This window comes from Pteronotus mesoamericanus, unplaced genomic scaffold (assembly GCF_021234165.1).
Source record: "Pteronotus mesoamericanus isolate MK-2021 breed Mesoamerican mustached bat unplaced genomic scaffold, CSHL_Meso_final contig_100, whole genome shotgun sequence".
Taxonomy (NCBI): domain Eukaryota; kingdom Metazoa; phylum Chordata; class Mammalia; order Chiroptera; family Mormoopidae; genus Pteronotus; species Pteronotus mesoamericanus.
Genome location: NW_026554999.1, coordinates 19,536,223 through 19,563,994, shown reverse-complemented (window position 1 = coordinate 19,563,994; position 27,772 = coordinate 19,536,223). Strand labels below are relative to the sequence as shown.

The 27,772-nt window shown below is 43.2% G+C and overlaps 1 protein-coding gene across 1 annotated transcript; it reads right to left on the bottom strand.

Moving 5' to 3' along the window:
• Nucleotides 1-1,679: 1,679 nt before the first annotated feature.
• COMMD4 (COMM domain containing 4) lies at nucleotides 1,680-5,929 on the bottom strand. Its single transcript, XM_054585925.1, has 8 exons — nucleotides 5,853-5,929; nucleotides 3,743-3,814; nucleotides 3,451-3,516; nucleotides 3,205-3,244; nucleotides 2,808-2,927; nucleotides 2,571-2,651; nucleotides 2,075-2,251; nucleotides 1,680-1,971 (listed from the first exon to the last, which is right to left on the bottom strand). The coding sequence occupies exons 1-8, from the start codon at nucleotides 5,853-5,855 to the stop codon at nucleotides 1,931-1,933; spliced, it is 600 nt and encodes a 199-aa protein (XP_054441900.1). The 5' UTR covers nucleotides 5,856-5,929; the 3' UTR covers nucleotides 1,680-1,930.
• Nucleotides 5,930-27,772: the final 21,843 nt, after the last annotated feature.

Sequence of the window (27,772 nt, the reverse complement as noted above, 5' to 3'; positions counted from 1 at the left end):
CCAAGTTATTTTCTCTCTGTTATTCTACTTGGGTGAATTCCTATTGACCTTCCTTCTACTGTTAAGTCCATCCACTGGGATTTTTACTTTGGTTATTGTAGATTTCAGTTCTAAAATTTTTCTAGTTCTTTGTATCTTCTATTTCTTTGCTGAGACTTGAAGCACTTTCATGATGGTTGCTTTAAAAATTGAGATAGAAATCTATTATCTGAGTCATCTTAGTGTTGGCATCTATTGTCTTTTCTCTTTCAAATTGAGATTTTCTTTGTTCTTGGTTATAATTTTTTAAATTGAATCCTGGACATTTTGGGTATTATGAGACTCTGGATCTTAATCACCTCTTTTAAAGCAGCCTGCTCTGACACAGTGCCGGCAGGGGAAGGGGAGGCTGCCTCCTCACTGCCTTGGGGATGTACACCCTACTCAACCTGTGCTGCTGTGTGGAGGGGGAGCTGAACCTGAGTAGGTAGCTGAAGTGCAGAGGTTACTTCTGTAAGATCTCCGTCTTGCTGTGCCACCTCTTCCCTGGTCCTTTGGCTAGAGAGAGCAGACTTTTGTTGGGGATTTACTTATTTAAATTTTTGTCTGTGTGTTGGCATTTCCAGATTGCTGCTTCTTTAGCACCCAGTCCAGGATACATGAAACAAACAAAAAACCTAATGAATACTTTGCTGTGTTCTTTGGGTCTCGAGGATCCTAGCCAGTCTCCCTTCTCTCTACCTTTCAGTCCAAGGATTGTAGGTGTACAGTGGAAGAATCAGGAAAAGCAGATCTGCTCCACTCTTCCAAAAGCAGAAGTCAGGAACAGAGTCAGTCCTCATCCTTTTGATGCTTAAATTGTTCAGTCTTTGGCCAGTTGTCTCCCTTTGACATGACTCATTGTTTCCCAAGATGTTCTAGGCTTGCCTTGTATTCTTACCTCCCCCAACCTTGGAATTAGTCTTTTCTACAAGCAACCCTGGTCGGTTTAAGCCAGTCCTGGGAGGCCATTTGTTTTACTCTGCTCAGGCTGCTATAACAAAACACCATAAACTGGGTGGCTTTAACAACAGACATCTATTTCTCATAATTCCATAATTCTTGGAAGTCTTAAGATCAAGGAGCTCCCAGATTCAGTTCCTGGTGAGAGTCCTCTCCTAACTTCTTGCTGTGTTCTCTGGAGGCCTTTCCTTGGTACACATTTGTGGAGAGTGTCTCTCTGTTTTTCTCTTCTTATAAGGTGACTGAAAAGGCACATCATAAGGGTCCCACTCTCTTGACCTCATCTAAACATAATTACCTCCCAATGACTCCATTTCCTAAAACCATCTCACTAGGAGTTTGGGCTTCAATATATGAATTTGAGGTGGTGGGCACATTCAGTTCATAACCACTCTTGCCAGTCAATGAGCGGTTCAGAAGACAAGGCTCTCTCCTTTCTCTACTTGGGGTCACCACTTGCTCCCAGCCTAAAGACTGGCAAAGGGAGCACAGATAAGAGCACCAGAGGACTGGGAACTAAAACTCCGATTTTCCCATCTACAGACAAGTGCTCCAATTTGGTCCTTCGTGTGCCTCACCCGACCTGCTCCAATCAACAGCTGAGAAGAGAAGATGAATGATGGGCCACAGAGGTCCATGTCACTCGATCTCTCACAAAAACCTTTGATCTGAACCTAAAAAGAAACCCATGCACACACTTCTTTACACTTCTGTTTATTCTTTCTGCTTGCGAAAACCACTGACAAGTATCTTTCATGGGGGAGAGAAGGTAATACTGGAAAAGTCCTCGGGATCCTTATGCTGAATTCTCACATGGGAACCTAGAAAGCCAGAGATCCAGGAAGCCAGGCCTCCAAGGTCCTGGACCTGGGGTCATGAAGAGAAGTTCAGAGAGCAGCAACTCAACATGGGTAGGGCAGCTCCATGTGGGCCACAAACACTCTTGTCCTCAGCCCAGGTTGCTCATCAGGGCCTGGGCCTGCTTCAGTTCTGCAGAGCAAGAGGTAGGCAGTTGGGCAGCAGTCAGGTAGCATCTGGGAGGGCCCCTACACCTTCCCCCACCTCCCCTCGCCCAAGTACAGCTGAGCCTTACCTGCCAGGAGGACCTGGAACTTGTCTGCTGAGAGGGACAGGGCAACAGCCTGGGCTGGTGCATCCGGAGCAGCTGCCACTTGCAGCCTCAGATGCACCATAGGCTCTTCCACAGACTGCAACAGGCTGGAGTGCAGGATGTAGTCCACCCGCCAGCCCATGCCTGCCAGCCTATTCACTGCAAAGTGGAGTGGGGCTCTCAGGCTCATGGCCAGACAGCTCTCAGCCCACCCCTCAACTCAGTCAACCCTTTAAAGCTGTCTGGTCTTGAGAAGCTATTACTTCTTTGACCTCTGACCCAAAGCACGTGCTCAGCAACTGGGAGCTCAGATTATCCACAGCAGATCTTAGAGGAAAGAAACCTGACTGGAATCAAGAGTGCCAGCTCTCTGACTGTGACATGTGACCATATCATCTTCTGAGGACAAGTACCTCCCATGCTACAGACATCTTCCAAAATGGACCCGAGGCCAAAGTATGGCCGGCTTGACACTCACCACGCAGGCTGCAGGCCCGCAGGTGCTCCTGCAGAGGGCTTTGCTTTTCCTCGTAACAGCGACACAGGCAGGCTGCATGCTCTGGGGGCAGAATGGAGGTCCCCTGAGTGGGAGGTGGGCACTGGGGCAGCTCAGAGAGCTGGTCTCAGGCTCCTGCCCCAGAGAGGGCAGGGCGCATCTCGGTCACACAGCCTGGCTTGCAGCCCTGCAGCCCTTGGCCTTCCCAGGTCCCCATACCTTTAGGCAGCCCCAGCTGCTGCAATTCACTGGACAAGGACTCGCCATCCACACTATGCTTGGCCGCACTGGAGAGGATGAAACTCAGTACTGCCACCATGGCCTTCACATCACCTGACTCTGGGAAGACCCATGGGTGGGGTAGGGGTGTCACTGTGGCCCCAACCACCTTTTCGTTGCCCTATAGTATCTTCAGCTCACAGACCCCAGGCCTCCTCGAGCCACAGGCATTGTTACTGCTGGCAGAGGACACTGGGGGCAGGACTGTCAATGTCTTCTCCTCAGGTTCCTCTGCTGAGGCAGGTGGGTCAGGGCGGGCTGCTGGAAGGGGAGGGCCTCTGTACCAGAAGGAGCCAGAGTTATGCCCAAAGGTCCGTGGAGTCAGTGAGGTACTCACCAAATCTGGTGTCGGCGGTGAGCTTCAGGACTTTCTCGTACTGCAGGGGAAGGAGGTCCTTAGGGGTTCCAGACCCCTGCTTGCTACCACCCGCCCCCCTGCCCCCGCAATCTGGATCCTGTGGTAAGAATGGGAAGTATCCAAGGAGGGTAGGAGGTGGAGCACCCACCTCCCAGGGTCTGGTGCACTTAGTGCAGTAGGGGTCACAGGGTCACAGGGCAAAGTGTTGCTGGGCCAGGCACTCACATCAATCCCCTGTCCCAGAAGCTCCTTCAGCACCTGGCTGCACAGCAGCCTCAGCTTCACAGAGGACTGGAGAGGAAGGCCTTGTATCAGCCAGACTGGCCCACCTCACCCCTCCATGCTGGGGGGCCTGCTCAGAGAGGGTCAGCCATGTGATCAGTCACACAACATGCTAGGATGAGCTGAGAGCACTGAGGCCCAGACCCCAGAGTGACCTCACCACCCTCCACTCCCAGAGCCCCCATCCACAATCCCTCTGTCCTCTCCACCCCCAAGAAGACCCCATGCACTCAACAATCTTGGCAAGTGTGCTGATCTCCGCCAGGACCCAGTCAGGACAGTCCAGGTCACCACAGAACCGGAACCTCTGCATGAGAGTGAGGCAAGCAGTCAGTGTGGAAGGAGGGCTGAGGTGTGGTCAAGTGTCTCCCACACTACTGTTCTTCAGGGACACCTCCTCCCTGTCCAAGATGGCTGCCTTCTGGCCACTTGGTCTCCTGATTACCATACTATTTAGAGAATCCTCTCCCTGATCCATCCTCCCACCAAACCTTGTTCCAACGCCTATCCCAGGCATTGATCTCTTCCGCAAAACATCAGCTGGATGTCTTCTCTATGACAGGGCCCATAGAACAAAACAAAGTCCCTGGCCTCACAGCCAGTGACCTCTCTCACCACCTTTTCCTCCCTGGCTCCAGCCACACTGGCCTCCCTGCTGTGCCAGTCACACCAGGCGCACTCCCATTGTCCTTGTGGCTTGCTTGCCTTCTCATTTCATTCAGATCTCTGCTCAAATGACACCTCTTCTGTTGCGCCTCCTCTGACTAAACTTTCTAAAATAGCCTCTTGCACAAGGAAATTTCAGGGGCCAGTGGATGTGTTCATTATCTTGATCCTGGTAACGTTTTCATGAGCACATATATATCAAAATGTACTGAAGTGTGTATTTACATGTGTTTCTCAATAAAGTTGTTAAAAAACTACAATCACTCTTTCTTATCATGCTCTAGCCCCTTATGCTTCTTGCTTGATCTCCATAGCAGTTGTCACAGCATATTTTCTTATTTATTCTCTCCTCTGTTAGAAGGCAAACCCACCTTGTCAATCATGTCTTGCCAATATCCTCCATTACCCGCATGAGTTGCCCTTTGTCCTGTTTGCCTGACAAAGCTCTAGCCTACAGCAGTATACAAGTCCATCTTCCCACACCTCTACCAGGACTGGGAACAAAGCCAGCAAACTGATGCTCTTCCCACTGAACCCTGCTCACTGTACTGGGTTTCCCACCCCACTGAGCACAGCCACCTGGGAGCCAAAGCCAGACACCTCTCTTTTCTTTTCCCTCCTGCATTTAGTGCCTGGCCCTGCTGACTGCCCTGGCTTCTCTCTCTACTCCCTCCACCCTAACTCAGGTCACCGCCATCTCCTGGCAGTCTGCTGCCCCAGCCTGGGCTCTCTGCTCCTCTCTTGCTCCCTCCAAAAATAAGCCAAAAGGATCTTCCTCGCTTTCCGGTGCCCTCTACTTAAAGTCCACACTCTACGTGCATCTGAAGGCCCAGCGAGCTTTGGTTTTTACTTACCCGCCCAGCCTCTTCTTTCACTAACCTGCAGTTTATACTCAGTTGGGGGAAATGCGTTCATTCCTAGGAAGCCATGCTCTCTATAGCCCCCACCTCCTGACACACAAACTGCACTGCAGGGAGCCAGCTCTCTTCCCTCCCCCAGGCCCGCAGGATCCTTTGCTAACACTATGCGCAAGGTGCAGGTAGGTCGCTTTCCCTCAGGTGTTAACTATGATTGCCAAATGAAGTCTCCAACTTTGCCCTTCCCTCCTGCAGCGGCAGTCTCAGGGCCCAGCGCGGTGCGTGGGGTCGAGTACGCACTGAAAATCGGTCGCAGAAATGAATGGTTGGAAGGGGTGGGAAGTCCCGACTCAAAACCTACTCCCTTCTGGCTTTGGGGAGAGAGAAGGGCCTTCTTAACGGTGAAGAATTAGACTGAGCCTAATTCTAAGCAAGTTCTTGTCCAAGTCCCACAGGAGGGCTGGAAGTGGGCGCCTTTGGGAGGTCCTGCTGGAGCCGGGGGAGGCCTGGAGGGACTGAGGCTCGGGACGAGCGCAAGATTCGCCACGGGCGCGACGGGGCGGGGACCCTTCTCGCCGAGGAAGCTCCCGGGGACTCCCACCCACACGGACAGGCCCAGCCGGCTGCGGAGGGGGCGGAGAGGGCTTTTCAGTCCCAGCCCTTCGGCCCGCACGACTGCGCCCAACGTGTTTGCAAAGGAGCCAGCGCGGCTTCCTCTCTCCTCGCACTCGCACCCCACCTTACACAGGGTCAGTCCACGGGGTCCGGCGGACGCTGCCCTGCCTGCCCAGCACCCCCTGCCGCGCATCCGCGAACCCTCACCATAGCTCCAGGAAGCCCAGCCCGGGACTTTCTTCTTCCCGTAGTTCGGGGTCAGCTGAGGCAGAGGTCACGTGACTCTGGGGCGGGGCCTCCTGGGGCGGGGCGGGGCGTGACCGGGAGACGGGTGACGGGGCGGGGCAGTTCGCCAGACCCGCAGCTGTGGGGCGAAATGCTAGGGCCGTATATCGGTCTCTCCAGAAACCCTCCCAGAAAATGACAGGCGACACCTCCATTTTAACGGAGATACCCTAAGCAGTAGAAAATAGGGAGCAGAAGCCATTTAATTTGTTCGAGTTAAGGGAGCAGGAGTTCTGGGGCCGGGTGTAATTTCCTTAAAAGGGGCCTCAGGCCACTAAGTTCAGCCCTTATATACAGCTGAGGGCTGTGGCGAAAGCCTTTTTAAAAAAAAAAAAAAAAAAAAAAAATTTTCATTTTATTTTTAGAGAGGGGAAGGGAAGGAGAGAGAGAGGGAGAGAAACGTCCGCGCAAGAGAAATGTTGCCTCTGGCACACCCTAACCTAGCCTGCAACTCACATGATTAGGATTTGAACCTGGGACCTTTCGGTTCTTACTCCGGCATTCAGTCCCCTGAGCCCCACCAGCCAAGGCCAAAAGCCATGTTTTCAAAAGGTCATTACAATAGAATATGCATATGGAAAACTCTACAAAGTATAAGTACAGAGCTTAATGAATTTTTATAAACTGTACACACAACGTCACCGGTAACCACTTAAGATAACAGCATTACTAGTATCCCGGATATCTCAAGTACCTGGGTATATTCTTTCACTTCGATGAATTCCCTTAGTTGCCTAGCAAAGAGGGCAGTAACCACATGCTCAGGAGCACTCTTTCCCTTCGGCCTCACCAACATTTAAGATAAATGGTTTATCTTAAATTTGCCTAATAAAATGGGAGAAAAATAGGTTGTTTTAAATTGCACTAGTTTGCTTACTGGTGAATTTGAGCAAACGGATGGTCTAGAAAACCAAATTTCCAGTAGTCACTTGAAGAGGTAAAGTAACAACCACAAAATCCCCCAAAACCAACAGCAACAACATAAGTATGCAAGAGAATAGACTAATAACCAATCAAGAAATTGAACTGTTTGAGACGTCTCTTCAAGTGTATGTCCGCCCCCACCCCCTTACACCAAGTCCAGCTGGTTCTATTGTTGCAGGCTTTTAACCTTCCAAAGAACAGATAAGTCTATAACAAATTGCACCGGGAAGAGAAAGAGTTGGAAAGTTTCCCAATTCGTGCTAAAATTGACCGCATTTATACACTTGGTCTTAGCCAAAAGGCTGCAAAGCAATGATCTCATTTATCAAGAGCTTTTTAAAAATCATAAACACCAACATGTTTGTCGCAGGTGGGCACAGGTAACCAGGTTCTTGGTGATTGCGGACAAAGAGTTGGAACTGAACACATGAAGAGTTTATAGCAGAAAGAGAGAGAGAAGATTTATTAAGCCATAGTACACTCCACAGAACATTGGAGTGGGCCAACTCCAAGCAGACATTGACCTCAGGGGCTGGAGAGCTTCTATTCTTATAGGGTGGATATTTCCTGGCTAGTTTTGGCAGGGTTTTATTGCACATGTACAAGTACTCATATTACTTTAAAGCTACTGTGCATGTGGTCTCCCTTGATTGGCCACCAGGGAGGGGGGGGTCACACAATGCTAGTTTATTATAATGCTATTACAATGAAGGAGGGGTCATGCAGCATCTTCTGCGCAGGTGCATTCATGATTCACCATGATTCAGCGCTTTTCCAGAAAGTGGAGACCACGGGTCTTAGAACAGGGTCTATGTCCTGTACCAATGTCCTTTATCTTAGCCCTGGGGCACCTCCGGAGTTTTCTCCTTCCTAACTACCTCCTGCTTCATGTTGAAGTCAGCAGTGTTAAAATACTACACCATGTTCAAGAAAAATTTTATTTTAAGAATATAAGAAAAAAAAGAATATGTGAATGGGCCTTGACCAGTGTAGCTCAGTTGACTGGGCATTGTCCTGCACAGCAAAAGATCGCTGGTTAGATTCCCAGTCAGTGCACATGCCTGGGTTGCACTGGTCCTCTGGACCCCCACTGGGGCATGTGCCCAGAGGCAACCTATTGATGTTTTTCTCACATGTTGATATTTCTCTTTCTCCTTCCCTTCCCCTCTCGAAGATAAATTTTAAAATCTTATATTTCATCATACCAATAGCTTAATGAAAAAAGTTGATAGAATTGGAAAACCATTTTTATTAAAAAGGAGAAAAAAAGATAAATTAGGAATAGATGAAAACTGCCTTAAGTTGATAGAAAATCTGAAAAACAAAACACCAAACATCAAACTGTTACAGTGAAATTATTTAAATTTGGGATAGGGCAAAAGGGTGGGTGGCATGCGGACATGCTTATTGATGTTAGAGAGAGGGGAAGGGAGGGACAGAGAAAGGGAGAGAAACATCACAGTAAGACAGAAACATGGATTGATTGCTCTTTGTACATGCCTGTAGACCATAGAGTGAATCATAACTGAGGCACGCGCCTTGACCAGCCAACTGGGAATCAAACCCGAGACCTTTCAGTTTGCAGAGCAATGCCCAACCAATGAGCCACAAGAGACAGGGCAGCGTATCCTTTTGATGTCATATTGGAGCATCGCCTAATATTTGTTTTGAAAATAAATATTTGACTATTTATAGAAGTGGTTCTCAAATATTACAGTGCCTCAGAATCACCTGTAGGCCTGTCAAAACAGATCACTGGGCTCCATCCCCAGAGTTTCTAATTAAATAGGTCTGGGAGAGGGGCTAAAAATTTGCATTTCCAACCTGTTTCCAGGTGATGCGGATGCTTCCAGTTTGGGGACTATGAAAACCACTAATGTAAGAAAATGTAGCTGCGAGAGTTATAGCTTAACTTACAAAATATCTGTTCAGTAAAAAAAGATAACCGCTATATTACATTAACAAATTTTGTGTAACTCAGCACACATTTCAAATGATTCTCCAAGTGCACTATAAATACTTCTCAAATTTGAACCAGCTTTATCATCTTACTGTTCCCTTATTAATTTAAAAAATATTTGACAGACATTTCTTCATTATTTATATGAAAGTCCTGTGTTTCATTTTTTTCAAATTAAACTTGAGTACAGTATAGTAGTGCTTGCCTAAAAATAAAAGGCTACAGTGAGTGGCAACAAGCATTTATTTGAAATAAAAAAAAATATTTATTCAGAAATCACTGATTCAGGCATAAATCCAAATAGCTTTTCTATTTGGGGACAAAGGCAAGGGGTATTTATGAGAATGGGAAGGAGAAGAAATAATAGAAGGAATGCATTTCTATTGGTGCAGGTAAGCTAACATATGGATGCTAATTTTAAACAATGTTTTTAATTTTCCTTTCAGGTAGTCATCAGTATGGTAGTCCTCACAAACAGTTTTCTGGGATATAATGTTGCTTTAGGTCCACCCAAAAGTTATTACTACTTTGACCTGTTTTAATATCCCAAAGGCTTAAGGCATAAGATATTCAAGGCAGTTCCTCCTGGATGGCAGCTCTGGTTCCATTTTAAAGAGGCTCTGTTTATTATTTTTTATGCTACTATACTAGCTCTGGACAGTAGTATACAGAACTGGTATACTTTATTACTAGAGATATTGCTAGTAAGGTCAGAAGCAGTAATGTGCTATCATTTCTATGATCCAACATTGTTCTAGAGGTACTTAGGCCAGCAATCCCACCAGGGGGGTGCTATTGCCAGGTGATATTTGGCAATGTCTGGAGATATCTTCAAATGTTACAACTAGGGAGTACTGCTGGAATCTAGAAGGCAGAGGCCAGCGATGCTGCTAAACACCCTACCATGCACAGGATAGTCTCCCATAACAATGAATTATACACCTCAAAATGTCAATAGTGCTGCTATTGAAAAACTCTATTCTAGACAAATAAGAATCTATTAGTATAAGTGTTGCAAATAAACTAATATTTGTAGGTGGCAGTCCATCTCAGAAATCTAAGACAAGCACCTGAAGAACAATTAGAAGTCACTGCATGCCACATGGCCATGGGGGGTAGTGGGGCACTGCAAGGAGACGAGGCTCTCAGGCCCACCTGGGGCAGAGGAGTCAGAGACCCACAAATGCGCACCTGTTTGTCCCAGCCCTGCTCACCTGATGGGTGAAGAGAGGGAGGCTTCACAAGGAGATGGAGGCAAGCAAGGGAGCCCAGACCATATCTACCTGACCTCCTGCCACCCTGAGAGAAAGTCAAAGGTCAGAGCTGGGCAGCTTGGAGAGCCCTGGCCCAGCCCTAGTTTCAGCTATAGAGGTGAGACCTAGGGAGGGCAGGGTCAGCTTAAGTCACTGAGCCATTAAGGGGAGGACCCCAACCAGGACCAAGAAACTCTGGGGCCATCCGAAGACCCCATCCTTTTGCCCCACAGATTAAGGTGGGGGTCCAGTGCAGCTTCCGGCCAGTATATGATTTTTTGGCTTCTAGTGCCAAGGCCACCTCACCTTACATCCTCTCACCTGCAGCTTGCTGCTATGCCTGTGCAGCCCCACATCAAAGATGAGTGTCTCCCTGAGGGGGTGTGAGGGGCTGGGAACACAAGCCCCAGGGCTCAGGGTCATCTCCTCAGGCTGAATCAGGTGGCCAGTCCCAAACAAGTCTCTATATACCTTCGCTATCAGCTGGGCCTTCCTACCCTGTACAGCCATGGCTGGGGACAAGGGGACTGTGGGGTCCTAGGGGATTTGGAGGGAATCCCGGAATGAGCTCTCCTTGAGCCTTGCAGCACCCAAAGCAGCACTGTCACCTTCAGACCTGCCAAAAGCCCCATGCCCATTCAGCCTGCCTCCTCAGGCTTCACTGGGCTTTATACCCACCCCTCTCCTCACACTTGGTTCCCTGCCCAGGAGGTTGCTAAAAGGGGACCTGGTCCTACCTGTTGGAGAAAGGTCTTAGGAAATCACCTTTTTTTCAGGATTAGTTCCACCTTCATTCATTCACTACTCACCAAATACCCATCTTCCACTTCTCTATGCCAGGCCCCAGGGTCATAGGTCAAGCCAAGTGCCCACCCAAGGAGTTCCCAATTTTTTAGAGACAGACAGACAGGCACACCCTCAGACTATGATGCCCTATGGTCAGGTGTGTGCCCAGGGCTGGAGGAAAGAGGAGGACCTCACCTATGGGAGCTGGTGGAGGGTGGTAAAGTGGAGGGTCATGGGGGTGTCCAGGCAGGGGGCCCATCGTGTGAAACTGGGGTAGGGGCAGGGCCTGCTCTCTCTGGAAGGCTTCCGGATCCTGTCAGCTGTAGACGCTGTCTGGATCACAGGTAGAAGCTTCATGTTGATTTTTATAATGATATTTAATATATTTATATATTATAAATATATATATTTAATTTTTATTGTATTTTATTCTGGTAGCATTTATTTCCCTTATACCCCCCGCCCCCATCTCCCTCCTGTGTCTTTTCCATCTAAATAGTTTGTATTGTCCCATGTTTCAGATTTTCTTAAATTCTCTCAACAAGCTGCATCTGGCTTCAGTGAGTCCCATGTCCTCTCGCCAAGTTGCCCCAGGCCCAGACTGGGTTTACAGCTTGTCCTCTCCTGGGCACCTCCAAGCCCGAAACAAGTAGCAACCATCTGCAGATCACTTCTGTAGCTAATGTTGTGTGACCCTAGACAGAATGCAGGTGGTGGCTGACCTTGGATATGCCAATAACGATCTAGGCTCAACTACAACAGGAGGGTGTACACAGTCCACACAACTGGGCCCACCTTGAGCACACAGCTTGGGTAATAGGGGAAGCTGTACCACTGTATCCTAGAGGACACCTACTACATTAAGCCACTCTATCAAGCCTGGAAGATGTAGTAGCTCTACATAATTTAAACACACACACACACACACACACACACACACACACACACACACACACAGAGGCTGTCAAAATAAGGAGAAAAAGAAACATGGTTCAAATGAAAGAACAGAACAAAACTCCAGGAAAAGAACTAAACAAAGTGGAGAGAAACAATCTATCAAATCCAGAGTTCAAAACATTGGTTGTAAGGATGCTCAAGGAACTTAGTGAGGACCTCAATGGCCTAAAAAAGATCCAGTCAGAAATGAAGGGTACACTAATTTAAATAAAGAACAATGTACTGGGAATCAACAGTAAAGTGCATGAAGCCAAGAATCAAATCAGCAATTTGGAACATAAGGAAGCAAAAAACAACTAATCAGAACAGCAAGAAGAAAAAAGAATCCAAATAATAATAATAAAGATAGTGTAAGGAGACTCTGAGACAACTTCAAGCATACCAACATTTGCATTATAGAAAGAAGAGAAAGAGCAAGAAATTGGAAGCCTATTTGAAAAAATAATGAAAGAAAACTTCCCTAACCTGGTGAAGGAAATAGACATACAAGTACAGGAAGCACAGGGTTCCAAACAAGATGGACCCAAGGAAGCCTACTCCAGGACACATCATAATTAAAGTGCCAAAGGTTAGATACAGTGAGAGAGTCTTAAAAGCAGCAAGAGAAAAGCAGCTACCTACGAGGTAGCCCCTATAAGACTATCAGCTGATTTCTCAAAAGTAATTTTGCAGGCTAGAAGGGACTGGCAAGAAATATTCAAAGTGATGAAAAGCAAGGATCTACAACCAAGATTGTTCTACCCAGCAAAGCTATCATTTAGAATTGGAGGACAAAGAAAGAGCTTCTCAGACAAGAAAAAAAAAATAAAAGAAGTTTACTATCGCCAAACAAAGAAGTACTACATGAAGTGTTAAAGGGTCTTCTTTAATAAGATCAAAAATATGAATAATAAAATGTCAATAAATTTTGACTCTCTCAACAATTGAATCTAAAAAACAAAATAAACAAGGAGACCAGAAACAGAATCATAGATACGGAAAACATTTTGGTGGTTGCCAGATGGGAGGAGGTTCAGGGAGATGGCTGAAAAAGGTGAAGGGATTGAGAAGTACAAATTGGTTGTTACAGAATAGTCATGGGGGTGTCAAGTACAGCATAAGGAATAGAGTATCCAAAGAACATATGCATGACCCATGAACATGGACAACAGTGTGTGGGTTGCCTGAGGAGTGGGGTCCCTGGTTTGAAGTGAACAAAGGAGGGCATTTTGGGACAATAGTAATAGCATAAACAATAAAATATAATGATTTAAAAAAAAAGTGAATTGTAGAACACTCAGCTAGTGTTGGAGAATTGATTGGTGTGAGAAAAAACCCACACACTTGATGTCAGAGGGCTCAGTGTGTAAAGCAGTAGAGTTTTTTGCTTTTAGCCACCATAAATATAAACATCATAAAATACTATGCTACCCCATACTTTGTGTTAAAACCTAATTGTTCACTCAGCAGTGACTCAGGCCAGACTAGAAATTGTATGGGGCCTGCCCTAGGTCCCACTGCGGGTGAGAGCATGGGAACAGGAGTCTAACCAAGTTGCTGAGTGACCTCTGGCAGGTCTCTTCCCTCCTCAGAGCCTCCATTTTCTTGGCCAAATTAAGGGCCAAAAGAGACATGGGTAGGACTAGATCAGTTTCTCCAGAGAGTGAGGTCTTCTTGCTATAATCTGTGTGAACAGAGCCCCCAGAATGGGACAACAAACAGGCCCTGCTCAGAATGTTGTGTGAACCTGGAAATGCACAACATGACTTTAGATGGTATACAAATACACTGACTTAATACTGATACTGTCCTTTCTATTTATAGTAGATTATACTGATTTTCTACTTTCTGTATATCAGAATCCCCACAAGGGCTTGTTAAACCACAGATTGCAGAGCCCCACTCCCAGGAGTTTCTGATTCAGTAGATCTGTGGGAGCCTGAGAATTTGCATTCCTAACAAGTTCCAAGGTGACGCTGCTAGTTCAGGCACTTTGACACACTTTGAAACCCACTCATCAAGCTTCCTTTTAAACACATTTGTTTAGGTTTTTAAAATGAGTTGATTTGCTGCAAGGGAAACTTCCGGTCAAGATGGAAGTGTGGGTAAATATGTTCACCTCCTTGCATAACCGCAGCAAAAATTACAACTAAACTACAAAGCATATATCACCCAGAATTGTCAGGAAATTGAGCTGTATGGAAGTCTGACAACCAATGAATTAAAGAGAGAAGTCACATTCATCCAGACGGGTAGAAGAGGTGGTGATGCTGATATGCAGAGAGGCATGGAGATCCAGAGACATGCAATAGGCAGTCCCATACCCACATGTGGTGGGTAAAAATTGGGAGGGACACCTCGGGAGCAAGGGATCCCAGGCCCACACCAGTCCACCCAAGCCAGGTTCTAGTGCCAGGAAGATAAGTCCCCATAACTTCTGGCTATAAAAATCAGTGGGGGGTGGGGCAGCAAAAGAAACTAGGATTCTCAGGAGTCTCCTCTTAAAGGGCCTACAATGGACTTAGGACTTATGCAGACTTACTCCCTCTGGGCTTCAGCACCAGGTCAGCAGCAGAAAGGGCACCAGTGACATATGGGGAGAAACTGAAGTGTCTGGCATCAGAGTAAGTGCCGGGGAAAGCTCCTTCCTAGACAAAACTCAAGAGGCCAGACAGCGGCCACTGTCCACTTTCTGAGCCCTCCCCCAAACAGGGCCACAGTGTGGTAACATCTTATTGGAGACCCCATCAACCTGGTCCACGCGGGTTGCCCCGCCCTGGCGGTTACCTAAGGTTCTGCCCCATCCAACCTACCAGTGCACTTTTCTCCAACAAGCCATGCTAATAAGACAGGGAGTCAAAGTAGCTCTACCTAATGCAGAGAAACAAACACAGGGAGGCTGCCAAAATGAGGAGACAAAGAAATATGGCCCAAATGAAAGAACAAAACAAAACTCCAGGAAAAGAACTAAATAAAATGAAGAGAAGCAATCTATCAGATGCTGAGTTCAAAACCCTGGTTATTAGGATGCTCAAGGAACTCAATGGGTACTTCAACCACATAAAAAAAAGACCCAGGCAGAAATGAAGTTTACACTAAGTGAAATAAGGAAAAATTTTGAGCAGCAGATAGTCACCTACAAAGCAGTTCCCATAAGACTGTGAGCTGATTTCTCAAAAGAAACACTGCAGGCAAGAAGTATTCAAAGTGATGAAAATAAGGACCTACAGCCTAGATTACTCTATCCTGCAAAGCTATCGTTTAGAATTGAATGGCAGGTAGAGTGCTTCCCAGACAAGATAAAGCTAAAGGAGTTCATCATCCTCAAGTCGTTATTATATGAAACGTTGAAGGAACTTACTTCAGAAAAAGAAGATCAAAACTATGAACATTAACACAGTAATAAATTCACAACTATCAACAACTGAATCTCAAAAACTAAGGAAACAAGCAGAATAAAAGCAGAATCATAGATATGGAGATATTTGGAAGTTTATCAGTTAGGAGAGGGAAGAGGGAGATTGGAGGAAAATATACAAGGATTAAGAAATACAAATTGATAGGTGCAGAATAGATAAGGAGATGTTAAGAACAGTATAGGAAATGGAGTGACCAAAGGACTTACATGCATGACCCATGGACATGAACTAAAGGGAGGGAATTGGGTACCAGGTGGAGGGGGGACAAAGGTGGAAAAATTGGGACAACTGTAATAGTATAATCAATAAAATATATTAAAAATGAGTTTATTTAAAACACATGAATAGATAGATGTTCAGTATCACTAACCTCTAGGGATATGCAAATAAAGACTACGGTAAGAGATCACTACACACCAATTAGAACAGCTAAGTTAAAAAGTAGTGACAGAACACACAATACAATATACAGTTGATATATTATAGAAATGTACACCTGAAACCTATATAATTTTATTAACCATTGTCACCCCCAAAAATTAATTTTTTAAAAAATAATTACAATATCAATTCCTGGTGAAGATGCAGATGAAACTGGGTCTCTTGTTCATTGCTGGTGGGCATATAAAGTGGTACAGTCACTCTGGAAAAAATGTTTTTGGTATTTTCTTTAAAAGCTAAACATAAAACCTTCTATATGACTTAGCAATTGCACACCTGGACAGTTATCCAAGAAAAATGAAAACTCATGTTTGCACAAAAACCTGTCCATGATAGTTCATGGCATATTTATCTGTAATAGTCCCAAAATGGAAGCAATCAAATATTCCTCAAATAGTGAGTGGTTAAACAAAGTCTTTTACATCCATTATGAAATACTATTCAACATAAAGAGGAACAAGCTGTTGATACACGTAACAACTTGGATGGGTCTCAAACTTATTATGCTGAGGGGGGAGAAAAGCCAATCTCAAAAGGTCACATAGTGCATTATTGCATTTCTATAACAGTCTTGAAATGACAGTGTTATAGAGATGGAAAGCAGATCAGGGATTGCCAGGGATAGGGATGTTGGGAGGAGGTCGGCATGACTACCAAGGAGCAACAGAGGGAGTCCTTTGTAGTGATCAGTAGTTCTGTATCTTCACTATAGGTGGTTATGCGAATATATGAATGTGATAAAAACTAAAAAATTAGTTCTCTAAATTCTTTAATGTATTTAACAGTTATTTTTTTAAAGCCCTTGTCTGCTAATTCTATTATCTGAGCCATGTATGGATTTGTTTGTGTTGACTGGTTTCTCTCTTAATTTTAGGATACATTGTTTTTTAATCCTCACCCAAGGATATGCTTGTTTATTTTAGAGAGAAAGGAAGGAACAGGGGGGGGGGTGGCGGGGGGGGGGAGAGAGAGAGAAAAACATTGATGTGAGAGAAAAACATTGATCAGTTTCCTCCCATATGCACCCTGACCAGGGATTGAACATGCAAGCTAGGTATGTGCCCTAACCAGGGATGCAGCCTGCACACTTTTGGTGTATAGGATGGTGCCCCAACCAACTGAGCCACTTGGACAGGGCTAGGAAAAAATATTCACATGTCTAGTGAATATTTTTGATATGCTGAACATTGTAAACATGCATTGTAGAGATTTGGATTAGGTTATTTACCCCTAAATAGCTTTGAATTTTGTTTCAGCAGGCAATTAACTACTGATGGCTTAACTTGATCATGTATGTTAAGGTTCGGCTAGGTTTTGTTAGTGTGTGTCATTTTCCATTTTGCCCTTTTTCCTATGTAATCTTTCTTACTCCCAAAGCATAGCCTTCTAGGCCCTCATGTGAATGTCTGGGATGTTCATCAAGGCCTCTCCACTCTGGCTGGGTCAGAATTCCAGTGTCTCTCCAGCATTCTGCATTGGATCCACGTGAGACTGACTTCATTCAGGGCTCCACTTATTGTCTTACCGAGGGGCCATGTTAGCATTGTGAGTGTCATGGTGCCAGTGTCAGCTCCAACCCAAATTAATAAGCCTCAAAAGGTCTGGGTATTCCCTTTCACCAGATATGGTTACTTGGGTAAGCTACCACAGATTCCTTGAGAAGGATTGAGGTAATATTTATTAAATATACTTGTGGTAATATTGCAGGATCCTTTCTCAAGAATACCCAGCCTCTCCCACAATCAATGGGATATAGATCTCAATTGTCTCAGTCTGGAAACTGGGCAAGGGGTTGCAACTTTTTGATATGTCTCAGGAATATCATTAATTTCAGCCAACATCCAGATCGCTGCAGACCAAAGCACTCTGGCTTTTGTTCCACTCGGGCTGACAGGTGTTCATTATGGTCACCTTTCCTCTAATGGTTAAATGCTGCCACCTGGCTCTGCTGTTCTGGTGTCCCGGTCCCATCATCACCAGCGACACTAAGAGGGCTGGTTTCCTGGAAACATCTCCTACTGCCAAAGCCTGGCCCACAAAGAATCAGGTGCCCCTGTCACTGTTGTCTTTCTTAGTAACTAGGGAGGGTCATTCCTCTGAGCCCTGTAAGGTGGTGATTTCAACCATGTGCCGCAAGAGTTGTTAAACCATGCAATGCCTGACTCTTTAGTCAGGAGCACTGACCTCTTTTCCCTTAGGTTGCCAAATAAAAAAATGACAACAGCCAACACAACAATAGCCATTCAGTGTGCATGAATCAAAATTATACCTATTTTTTGTCAGATTGGCAAAAAATGCTTTTTAGTGTGCTGCAGAATTTTATTTTATTTTTTAAAAGATGTTACTTATTTTTAGAGAGAAATGAAGGGAGAAAGAAAAAGAGAGAAACATCAATGTGCAGTTGCCTCTCAAGCACCCCTTACTGGGGACCTGGCCCTCAACCCAGGCATGTGCTCCAACCGGGAATCGAACCAACGACCCTTTGGTTTGCAGTCCAGAACTCAATCCACTGAGCCACACCAGCCAGGGCCAGAATTTTAGTAATTAGTTTGTGTGCCCTGAAATTAAAAAAGGTTAAAAATTGCTGCTCTAAGGGAATACAATCAAGTATTCCCTGCTTGCATATAATAAAACCATTCTAATGTTCCTACCTCCCTGAAGCTTTGATTCCTTTCTTTGGGACACTTTGGGAAGGCAGTTATACAATATCTGCCTAAGCAACCATTGTGTCTCTGCTTCAGGCAGTCATGCTGGCAATGTGGTAGAGCTCCAGGGGTCCCTGCGAGGACATTAAGTCTTTAGTTACAAGCAAATGCTCCCAAGTCCATAAATTCTCATGTATACAACCTATTATTCTACTCTTGGCCCAGCATCCTTATCTTCTCCTTCGCCTCTGACAGATTCCTTCTGTACATATTTGAAAGCTCTTACAACTCCTTTTGTAAATAGAGCATTTCACCCTGAGCAGAATTTGTATTACACTTGTGATCTTGGGCTGTGATGAGGACTTACCCTAGTTATTGGTCTGCTAGTTAGTGATGCAACTTGTGGACGCATCACTCTGAAAGGTATCCACCTCAGAGAAGTCTTTTGCCTAGTCTCAAGGCAGACGTAGGCCGATCTCTTCTAGCAAGGAGGAAGGGATTTGTTGCTTCTAACCCACAGCGCTCAGGGGAAACTGGAGGTTCAAGATTCCCACGTATATCCACTCAAATTTCACCATACCAGTATCAGGATCCCATTACTTTTCTATCGGGGGCTCTGAATTTAGGATGGGAGAAGAAAGTTTCTTTAAATCCTTTCTTTGGCTTTCAAGGGCTAAAGATAGAATATTGCAAACATCAAAAAGAACTGGAATGAATTGAAACACACCAAATATGTTAACAATCTATTAGTGCTCTGAGTTGATAGTTTGCTAGTCAAGCCTGTCATTCTCTATATGTAGAAGAAAATTAAGTGATCACCTTTGGACGATGCTAGTATACCAACTTTTAGTCTAAAAACTGGGAAGTAAAGGGAAAGAACCAAGTAGTTTTTCTACCTTTCTTATACAAACTATACTTTAGGGTTACCAAATGTAAGAGTTAATGAAGGAAAATTCTTTTTTTTATTGTAGAAAAATACACATAACATTCACCAACTTCACCATTTTTAAGTGTCCACATTTTTCTCTCTGCATTGTTGTACAGCCATTACCACCATCTAAGTCCATAACTCTTTGTAAAACTGCTCTTTGTAAAAACCATAACAGTGTGTAAAACTGAAAGTCTGTCTCCACTAAACAATAATACCCCATTGCCGCCTCCCCTGGCAGCCACCATTCCACTGTCTCTGTGGTTTTGCCTACTCCAAGTATCTCATGTAGGTGGAATCATTGTCTATTTGTGACTGGCTTATTTTACTTAGCATAATGTTCTAAAGTTTCTCCATAGTACAGCATGTGTCAGAATTTTCTTCCTTTATAAGGCTTAGTAATATCACATTGTATGTATATACCACATTTTGCTTATCCACTCATCTGTTAATGAATACTTGGATTGCTTTCACATTTAAGCTTTTGTGAATAATTCTGCTATGAATATGGGTGTAAAAATCTCTCTTTGAGGCCTTGCTTTCAATTTTTGGATATATATCCAGAAGTGGAATTGCTGGAATATATTTTAATTTTTGAGGAGCAGTTACAGTGTTTTCCACAGCAGCTATACCATTTTACATTCCCACCAACAGTTTACAATGGTTCCAGTGTCTCCACATCCTCTCCAACACTTTTTTCTGGTTTTTTGATAGTAGCCATCCTAATGGATGTGTGATGATATCTTATTGTAGTTTTTATGTGGATCTCACTAATGAGTGATGGTGTTGCACACCTTTTCATGTGCTTATTGGCCATTTCTATGTCTTTGGAAAAACATCTATTCAAGTTTTTCCCCACTTTTTTCAGATGGTATCAGTATGACTTGTTTATATTGGAAGAAATATCAAATTTTGCTGGTGGAGAACTCTTCAGTTTATTAACAATTTATTATTTTCAAATAATTAAAACACTACATAACATTAACTTTAACATAGTATTGAATGCAGGAGCAAAGTCAGGAATTTAATGGTAAACATGTCACTGTGCTGATGGATTTTTTAAAAAAAGTCTTATTGTATTTTTTCCATTCTATACCCATTTTTTGATTGGGTTTTTTGTTGTTGTTATTGTTCTTGTTGAGTTTTAGGGGTTGTCTATATATTCTGGATATCTATTCCTTATCAGATATATGGTTTGCAAGTATTTTCTCCCATTCTGTGGGTTGCCTTTTTACTGTTTAGATAGTGCCTTTTGGTGTGCAAAAATCTTTTAATTATCATGCAATTTGTGTATTTTTTTCTTTTGTTAACTGTACCTTTGGTGTCATATCCAAGAAACCATTGCCAAATCCCATGTCATGAAGTTTTTGTTTTATGTTTTTATCTAAGAGTTTTATTATTTTAGGTCTTACATGTAGATACTTGGTCATTTTAAGTTCCTTTTTTGTATGTGGTGTCCTCAGGTAAGTGTCCAACTTCATTTTTTGTTTGTGATATCCAGTTTTCCCAGCACCATTGGTTGAAAAGTCTATCCTTTCCACATTGAATAGTTTTGGCACCCTTGTCAGAAACCATTTGACCATATACAAGTCTGTCCAGAAGGTCTCCAGCCGTGTAGTATGAAAAAAATAGGAGAAAATCAAGATGGTGAGTGGAAGTCATACTGACCGTCTCCCAGGACCAACCTGGAATTACAAATAAATTGTAGAGAAATCACCTGGAACAAACAACTGAACAATAGCAAGAGAGGAGCCTTGTAACCATGGAGACAGAAGAATTGGCTTTAGCATAATCTAACTGGTAAGGAGTGCGGTACAGACTCCAGAAGGCAGGCAGGGCGCCCATGAGTGGCAGCACCAGAAGGATACTGAACCGGCCAGCTGGATCCTCCTGAGAAGAATGGGGTCTAAACCAAAAACAGGGATCTCCAGCCCACAGCACCAGAGCCCAGAAAGTACACAGAAAACAGCTAGCTGCAAAAAGCAGCAGGGTTGCTCTCTGCCAGAAACAGGCAGCTGGAGATGTAAAGAATTGTTTAAAGAGCTAACACGTAAATTTTTATTTGCAGCACTTATCCTGGTCTCCAGCAAAGGTGGGGGCAGACTGGGCTAGAGACGCCTGAGGAGAGACTGGGGAAGGAGGTTTTGGGGAGGGAACTGAGAGAGTAGCTGCAGGATCTCGGTGCTGACTCATCCCCCATGCTGCAGCAGCCATCTTGCACAGGCAGAAACCACGCCCCCTGAGTGGCACCAGCATCAGAGGGCCCCCAATAGCCCCACCCCCAGTGGGATTCCACCCTGCCCTGTGCTAAGTAAGCCACCTGCTGAGTGCAGAGTAGCAGCCACAGACAGTAGGTCCCTGGCTAAAGGGGGAGCAGAGAGGTCTGGACACTTGAAGAGAAACTGGGGACAGAGGCTTTGGGGAGAGAACAGAGAGAGTAGCGAGTGGGATCCCAGTGAGGACTCCTGCCCCATACAGCAGCAGCAAGAGAGGACCCAATAACCCCACCCCCAAGGGGGACTCCACCCAGCCCTGAGCTGTCTAAGGCAGCCTGCAGAGTGACTAGATTAACAGCTGAAGGGGACAGCCACAAACAGTAGATTCCTGGTAGTCTTGAACAGACTACCTAAGGTCAGACAGGGACAACATCTGACATCATCAGAGGAAGATCCAGAAAGTAAAAACAGTGGTCTCCAACCATAGAAGTTCACACCACAAAGTCAGGAAATCAAGACAGATCAACTTAAGAAGCAGAAGCAAAAGGGAAGAGTCTCACAAATAATGGGAAGACAAAGAAATTCACCCCACTCAAAGGGAAAGGAGGAATCCCCACAAAGAGAACTAAATGAAATAGAGGCAAGTAAACTATCAGATATTGAGTTCCAAACAATGGTTCTAATGAGCTCAGTGAGCTCAGTGAGCTCAGAGAGAATTACCAAAAACTACAGGGAAACTACAAGGAACTTACTGCAAACTATATCAGTATGAAAAAGGACATAGAAACTATCAATAAGAGATAAGAGGAAATGAAGAATACATTTTCTGAGTTGAAGAACACAGTAGAAGGAATCAAAAGCATGCTAGATGAAGCTGAGAACCAATTAGAGAGCTGGAGGACAAAGTAGAAAAAAGCTCCCAGGAAGAGTAAGAAAGTGAAAAAAGACTCAAAAAGAATGAAGAGGCATTGAGGAAAATGCAGGACAACCTGAAATGTAATAATATCCGGATAATAGGGATACCAGAAGGAGAAGAGGAGCAAGGCATAGAGAACCTGTTTGAAAAAGTAATGATAGAAAACTTCCCTAACTGGAGGAGAGAAAAAGTCACACAAGTCCAGGAAGCACAGAAGGTCCCATTCAAGAGGAACCCAATGAGGCCCACTCCAAGACACATCATCATTAAAGTGGCAAATATCAAAGACAAATAGAGACTCCTAAAGGCAGCAAGGGAGAAAGAGGTAGTAACATATAAGGGAGCCCCAGTACAGCTAGCAGCTGACTTCTCAACAGAAACACTGCAAGCCAGAAGGGAATGGCAAAAAATATTCCAAGTCATGAAAAGCAAAGGTCTGCAACCAAGACTGCTCTACCCAGCAAGACTCTCAATTAAAATGGAAGGTGAAATAAGGACTCTCCCAGACAAAAGAAAGCTAACAGACTATACCTCCACCAAACCAGCACTGCAAAATATTCTAAAGAGACCGCTTTAAAAAAAAATTACTTATTTTTTTAAGTTTATAAATCATGTTTATTCTATTACAGTTGTCTCAATTTTTCCCCCTTTACGCCCCTCCACCCATGTCCATGGACATGGACAACAGAGTGGGAATTGACTGGGGAGGTGGGGGTGGGAGTGGGATGGGTGGAGGGGGCTAAAGGGGGAAAAATTGAGGCAACTGTAATAGAATAAACATGATTTATAAATTAAAAAAAGAAAAAAGTAAAAATAGAGACATTTATTGAAGAAGATACAAGAAACATTGCACACAAGACAATGACGTCTCAGCCCTCTTCAAGTAGGCACCTTGGGACATCACACAATTCTTCCCATCGTCATCAGCTGCCCCATCGTATTTTCCTGAATCTCATTGATGGTCTGAAAGCTCTTCCCTTTCAGGGATGATTTTAGTTTTGGGAAAAGCCAGAAGTCACTGAGCACCAAATCTCAGCTGCAGAGGAGCTGAGTCCCCTGGGTGATTTGATGTTTCACCAAAAAAACTCTGCACAAGATGTGGTGCATAAGTGAGTGCATTTTCATGATGAAGTTGCCAGTCACCATTTGCCTATAGCTGTGACCTTCTGCATCATCTTAATAATTTCCCCAGAGGAATGTTCAAGTTTAATGCAAAATTTGATGCAGATTTGTCGCCCTACTTGCTCAATCATTTTGAATGCTATGGCCACACAGTACACATGCTCACTCAATGGCATCTACCATCCCTACTGACTACAGCAGTGAAGTCATCATTGTTTGTGCATGTGCATTCCAGTCCATTCTCCTTGTCTGTCAGGTTACATTCATGTTGTATAAAGCATTCTCTTTATATTAACAGTAGCTAGACTTTTTCTAGATAGGCCTCGTATATAAGGGCTTATTTCTGAGCTCTCTATTTTATTCTATTGGTCTATATGTTTGTCTTTCTGCCAGTACCACACTGTTGTGATTACTGTAGCTTTGTAGTTGGTTTGAAAACTAGCAAGTGTGAGACCTCCAACTTTGTTCTTTTTTTTTCAAGATTGTTTTGGTTATTCAGGGTCCCTTTAGTTCCCTATGAATTTTAGGATGGGGTGTCTTTCTGTTTTGGATATTAACCCCTTTTCAGATATATGATTTACAGATATTCTTCCATTTGTTAGGGTGCCTTTTCATTCTGTAGATGGTTTCCTTTGCTGTGTGGAAAATTTTTAGTTTGATATAGTTCTACTTGTTTATTTTTGCTTTTGATGATTTTGCTTTTTGTATCTTTTTTCTGTTTCTGCAAAAAGTATCATTGGGATTTTGATAGAGATTATATAGCATCTGTAGATGTTTTTGGCAGTATTGGGTTTTTTAATGATATTAGTCCTCCAATCCATGAACATGAAATGTATTGCCATTTTTAAATGTTTTCTTTACTTTCTGTCAGCAATGTTTTGTCTTTTTTATTGTACAAGTCTTTCACCTCCTTAGCAAACTCAATACCTCAGTATTTTATTATCTTTGACTCTACTGTAAATAAAATTGTTCTTGTAATATTCTTTCAACTTGCTCATTGTGTATAGAAATGCAACTGAATTTTGTGTGTTGACTTTGTATCCTGCTACTTTGTTGAGTTTGTTTATTAGCTCTAACAAGTGGGTTTGTGTGTGTGTGTGTGTGTGTGTGTGTGTGTGTGTGTGTGTGTGTGTGTAATCTTTAGGGGTTTCAGATTAAAAGATTATATAACCTACAGAGATAATTGTACTTTTTCCTTTCTAATTTGGGTGTCTTTTATTTCTCTTTCTTGTCTAATTGCTCTATCGAAAACTTCCAATGCTATGTTGAATAGAAGCAGTGGAAGTGGGCATCCTTGCTTGTGATTGATCTTATTAGGAAAAGTTTTAGCCTCTCAATATTGAGTATTATGTTTGCTGGGGTTTTTCATATATGACTTTTATTATGTGCTGATGGTTTACTTTTATTCTTAGTTTGTTGAGTTGAATTTTGTCTAACACTTTTCCTGCATCAATGGAGGTTAGCACATGGCTTTTTCCCATCACTCCATTAATGTATTATATTACATTGATCAATTTTCATATGTTGTATCATTCTTGCATTCCAGGAGTGAATCCCACTTGATCTTATGTATAATCCATTTAGTAAATTGCTGAATTCTGTTTCCTAGTATTTTTGTTGAGGATTTTTACATTAATCTTCATAAGATATATTGGTCTATAGTTTTCTTTTAAAATATTTTATTTACTTATTTATTTATTTTTAGGGAAAGGGGAAGGGAGGGAGAAAGAGAGGAAACATTAATGTGTGGTTGCCTCTCAAGCACCCCCTACTCAGGACCTGGCCTACAACCCAGGTATGTGCCCTGACTAGGGATCAAACCAGCGAACCTTGGGTTCACAGGCCAGCTCTCAATCAACTGAGCCACACCAGCCAGGGCTATAGTTTTCCTTTCTTGTAGTGCTTTGGTCTGGCTTTAGTATCAGGGTCATACTGGCCTCATAGAATGAATTAGGGAGTGTCCCACCTATTCAATTAGTGGTGGAATGGGAAGAGTTTGAGAAGGATTGGAACTAATTCTTTAAATGTTTGGTTGAATTCACCAGGGAAGACATTAGGTCCAGGGTTTTCTTTGTTGGGAGATTTTCAAAAAATTTTTCTAAAGATTTTATTCATTCTTAGACAGAGGGGAAAGGAGGAAGAAAGAGAGGGAGAGAAACATCAATATGTGGTTGCCTCTTCTGGAAATCCAACTGGCGACCCTTTGGTTTGCAGGCCATCATTCAATCCACTGAGTCACACGAATCAGGGCATGGGAGATTTTTTTTTTTAATCCCAGTCAATTTGTTAATTATGTCCATTCAAATGTTCTATTTCTTCATGATTTGGTCTTGGTAGTTTTTGTTTCTAGGAATTTTTACACTTCATTTAGGTTATCCAGTTTGTTGGTATAGAATTGTCTTATGATCCTTTCTATTTCTGTAAAATTGGTAGGACTGTCCTCACTTTCATTTCTGACTTAAGTAATTTGAATCTTCTCTCCTTATTTTCTTAGTCTACCTAGCAAAAGTTTTGTCAATTTTGTTGACTTTTTTTTGAAGAACCAAATTTGGTTTTACTAATTTTTCTTTGCATTTCTGTTTTCTATTTCATTTATCTCAGCTCTAATCTTTTCTGTTTTTTTGTTGTTTTTTTCTTCCTTCTGCCAGCTTTGGGCTCAGTTTGATCTTATTTTTCTGGTTGCTTATGATGTAAAGGTTTTTGATTTGAGATCTTTCTTGTTTTTTTTTTTTAAGATATTATTTATTTATTTTTAGAGAGAGGAAGGGAGGGAGAGAAACATCAACGTGTGGTGGCATCTTGCGCCATCCCCTACAGGAAACCTGGCCTGCAACCCAGGCATGTGCCCTGACTGGGAATCAAACTGGCAAGCCTTTGGTTCGCAAGCCAACACTCAATCCACTGAGCGCAGGGCTTGAGATCTTTCTTGCTTTCTAATGTAAATAAAAAAAATTTGGCTTTAGAGCCACAAATTCCCCCTTCACTCCACTTTCACCAAATCCCTTAAGTTTTGGTATTTTATGTTTCTATTTTCACTCTTTGCTAAGTATTTTCTAATTTCCCTTGCGATTTCTTCTTTGATTCATTGGTTGTTTAAAAGTGTGTTGTTTAGCTTTCCATGCCAATAGTGCTCTCACAAACATGGTGAACGTTCCTAAAACTGGCCAGACTTTCTGTAAGTAGTGTGGCAAGCTGCCCTGGCTGGTGTGGCTTAGTGGATTGACTGCCAGCCTGCAAACCAAAATGTCACCGGTTCCATCTCCAGTCAGGGCACGTGCCTGGGTAGGGTCAGGTCCCCAGTTGAGAGGTACGCGAGAGGCAACCAATCAATGTATCTCACGCATCAATGTTTCTCTCCCTCTCTTTCTCCCTTCCTTCCCCTCTCTCTAAAAATAAGTAAATAAAATCTTGAGGAAAAAAATGTGGCAGAAAAGAAGTATGGCAAGCATCAACCCCACAAAGTAACACAGTATAAGAAGGGCAATGATTCGCTGTAAACACAGGCAGAGCAGCATTATGACTGGAAGCAGAGTGGGCAGACTCATCCAATTTTCCCAAAAAAGGCTAAAATTACAAAGATTGTTCTGAGGCTGGATGCACTGTGTCCAACTGCAGATCTAAGAGAATGCTAGCTATTAAAAGATGCAAGCATTCTGAACTGGGAAGAGATAAAAAGAGAAAGGGCCAAGTGATACAGTTCTAAGCTTCCTATTTGGTTGTATTATGTGACAATAAAAACTTGAAGATATGTTCATTTAAAAACGAATAAAAGTGTGTTGTTTAAATTTTCACAATTTTGTGAATTTTCCAGTTTTCTTTTTGTAATTGATTTCTAAATTCATCATGTTGTGGACAGAGAAGATAATTTGTATGTCATCTATCTTTTTAAATATACTGAGACTTAGTTTGTGCCCTAACAAATGGTTTATCCTGGAAAATGTCCCATGTGAATTTGAGAAGAACCTATGTATTTTGTTGTTGGGTAGAGTGTTTTGTATATGACTGTTAGATCTAGTTGCTTTATTATGTTAAGTCATCTATTTCCTAACTTATCTTTTGTTTGGTTTTTCTATTTATTATTGTGAGTGTGGAATTGAAGCCTCCAACTATTACTATCTATTTCTCCCTTCAATTCAGTCCGTTTTTGCTTCATATATTTTCGAGGTCTGTCATTAGGTACATAAATGTTACAAATATTTTATCTTCTTGCTGTATTGAAACTTTTATTAATATATAAAACCCTTCTTTTTCTCTTATAACCTTTTTTGATTTAAAGTCTATTTGGTTACTATTAGT

Bases quoted from the DNA above. Each gene is read 5' to 3' on its own strand.
- COMMD4 (XM_054585925.1), bottom strand. The intron at 3,517-3,742 runs GTTGAGTGCATG...CTTCCTCTCCAG, and splicing joins TCAGCACACTTGCCAAGATT to TCCTCTGTGAAGCTGAGGCT. The intron at 2,652-2,807 runs GTATGGGGACCT...TTCTGCCCCCAG, and splicing joins GCAGCTGGGGCTGCCTAAAG to AGCATGCAGCCTGCCTGTGT.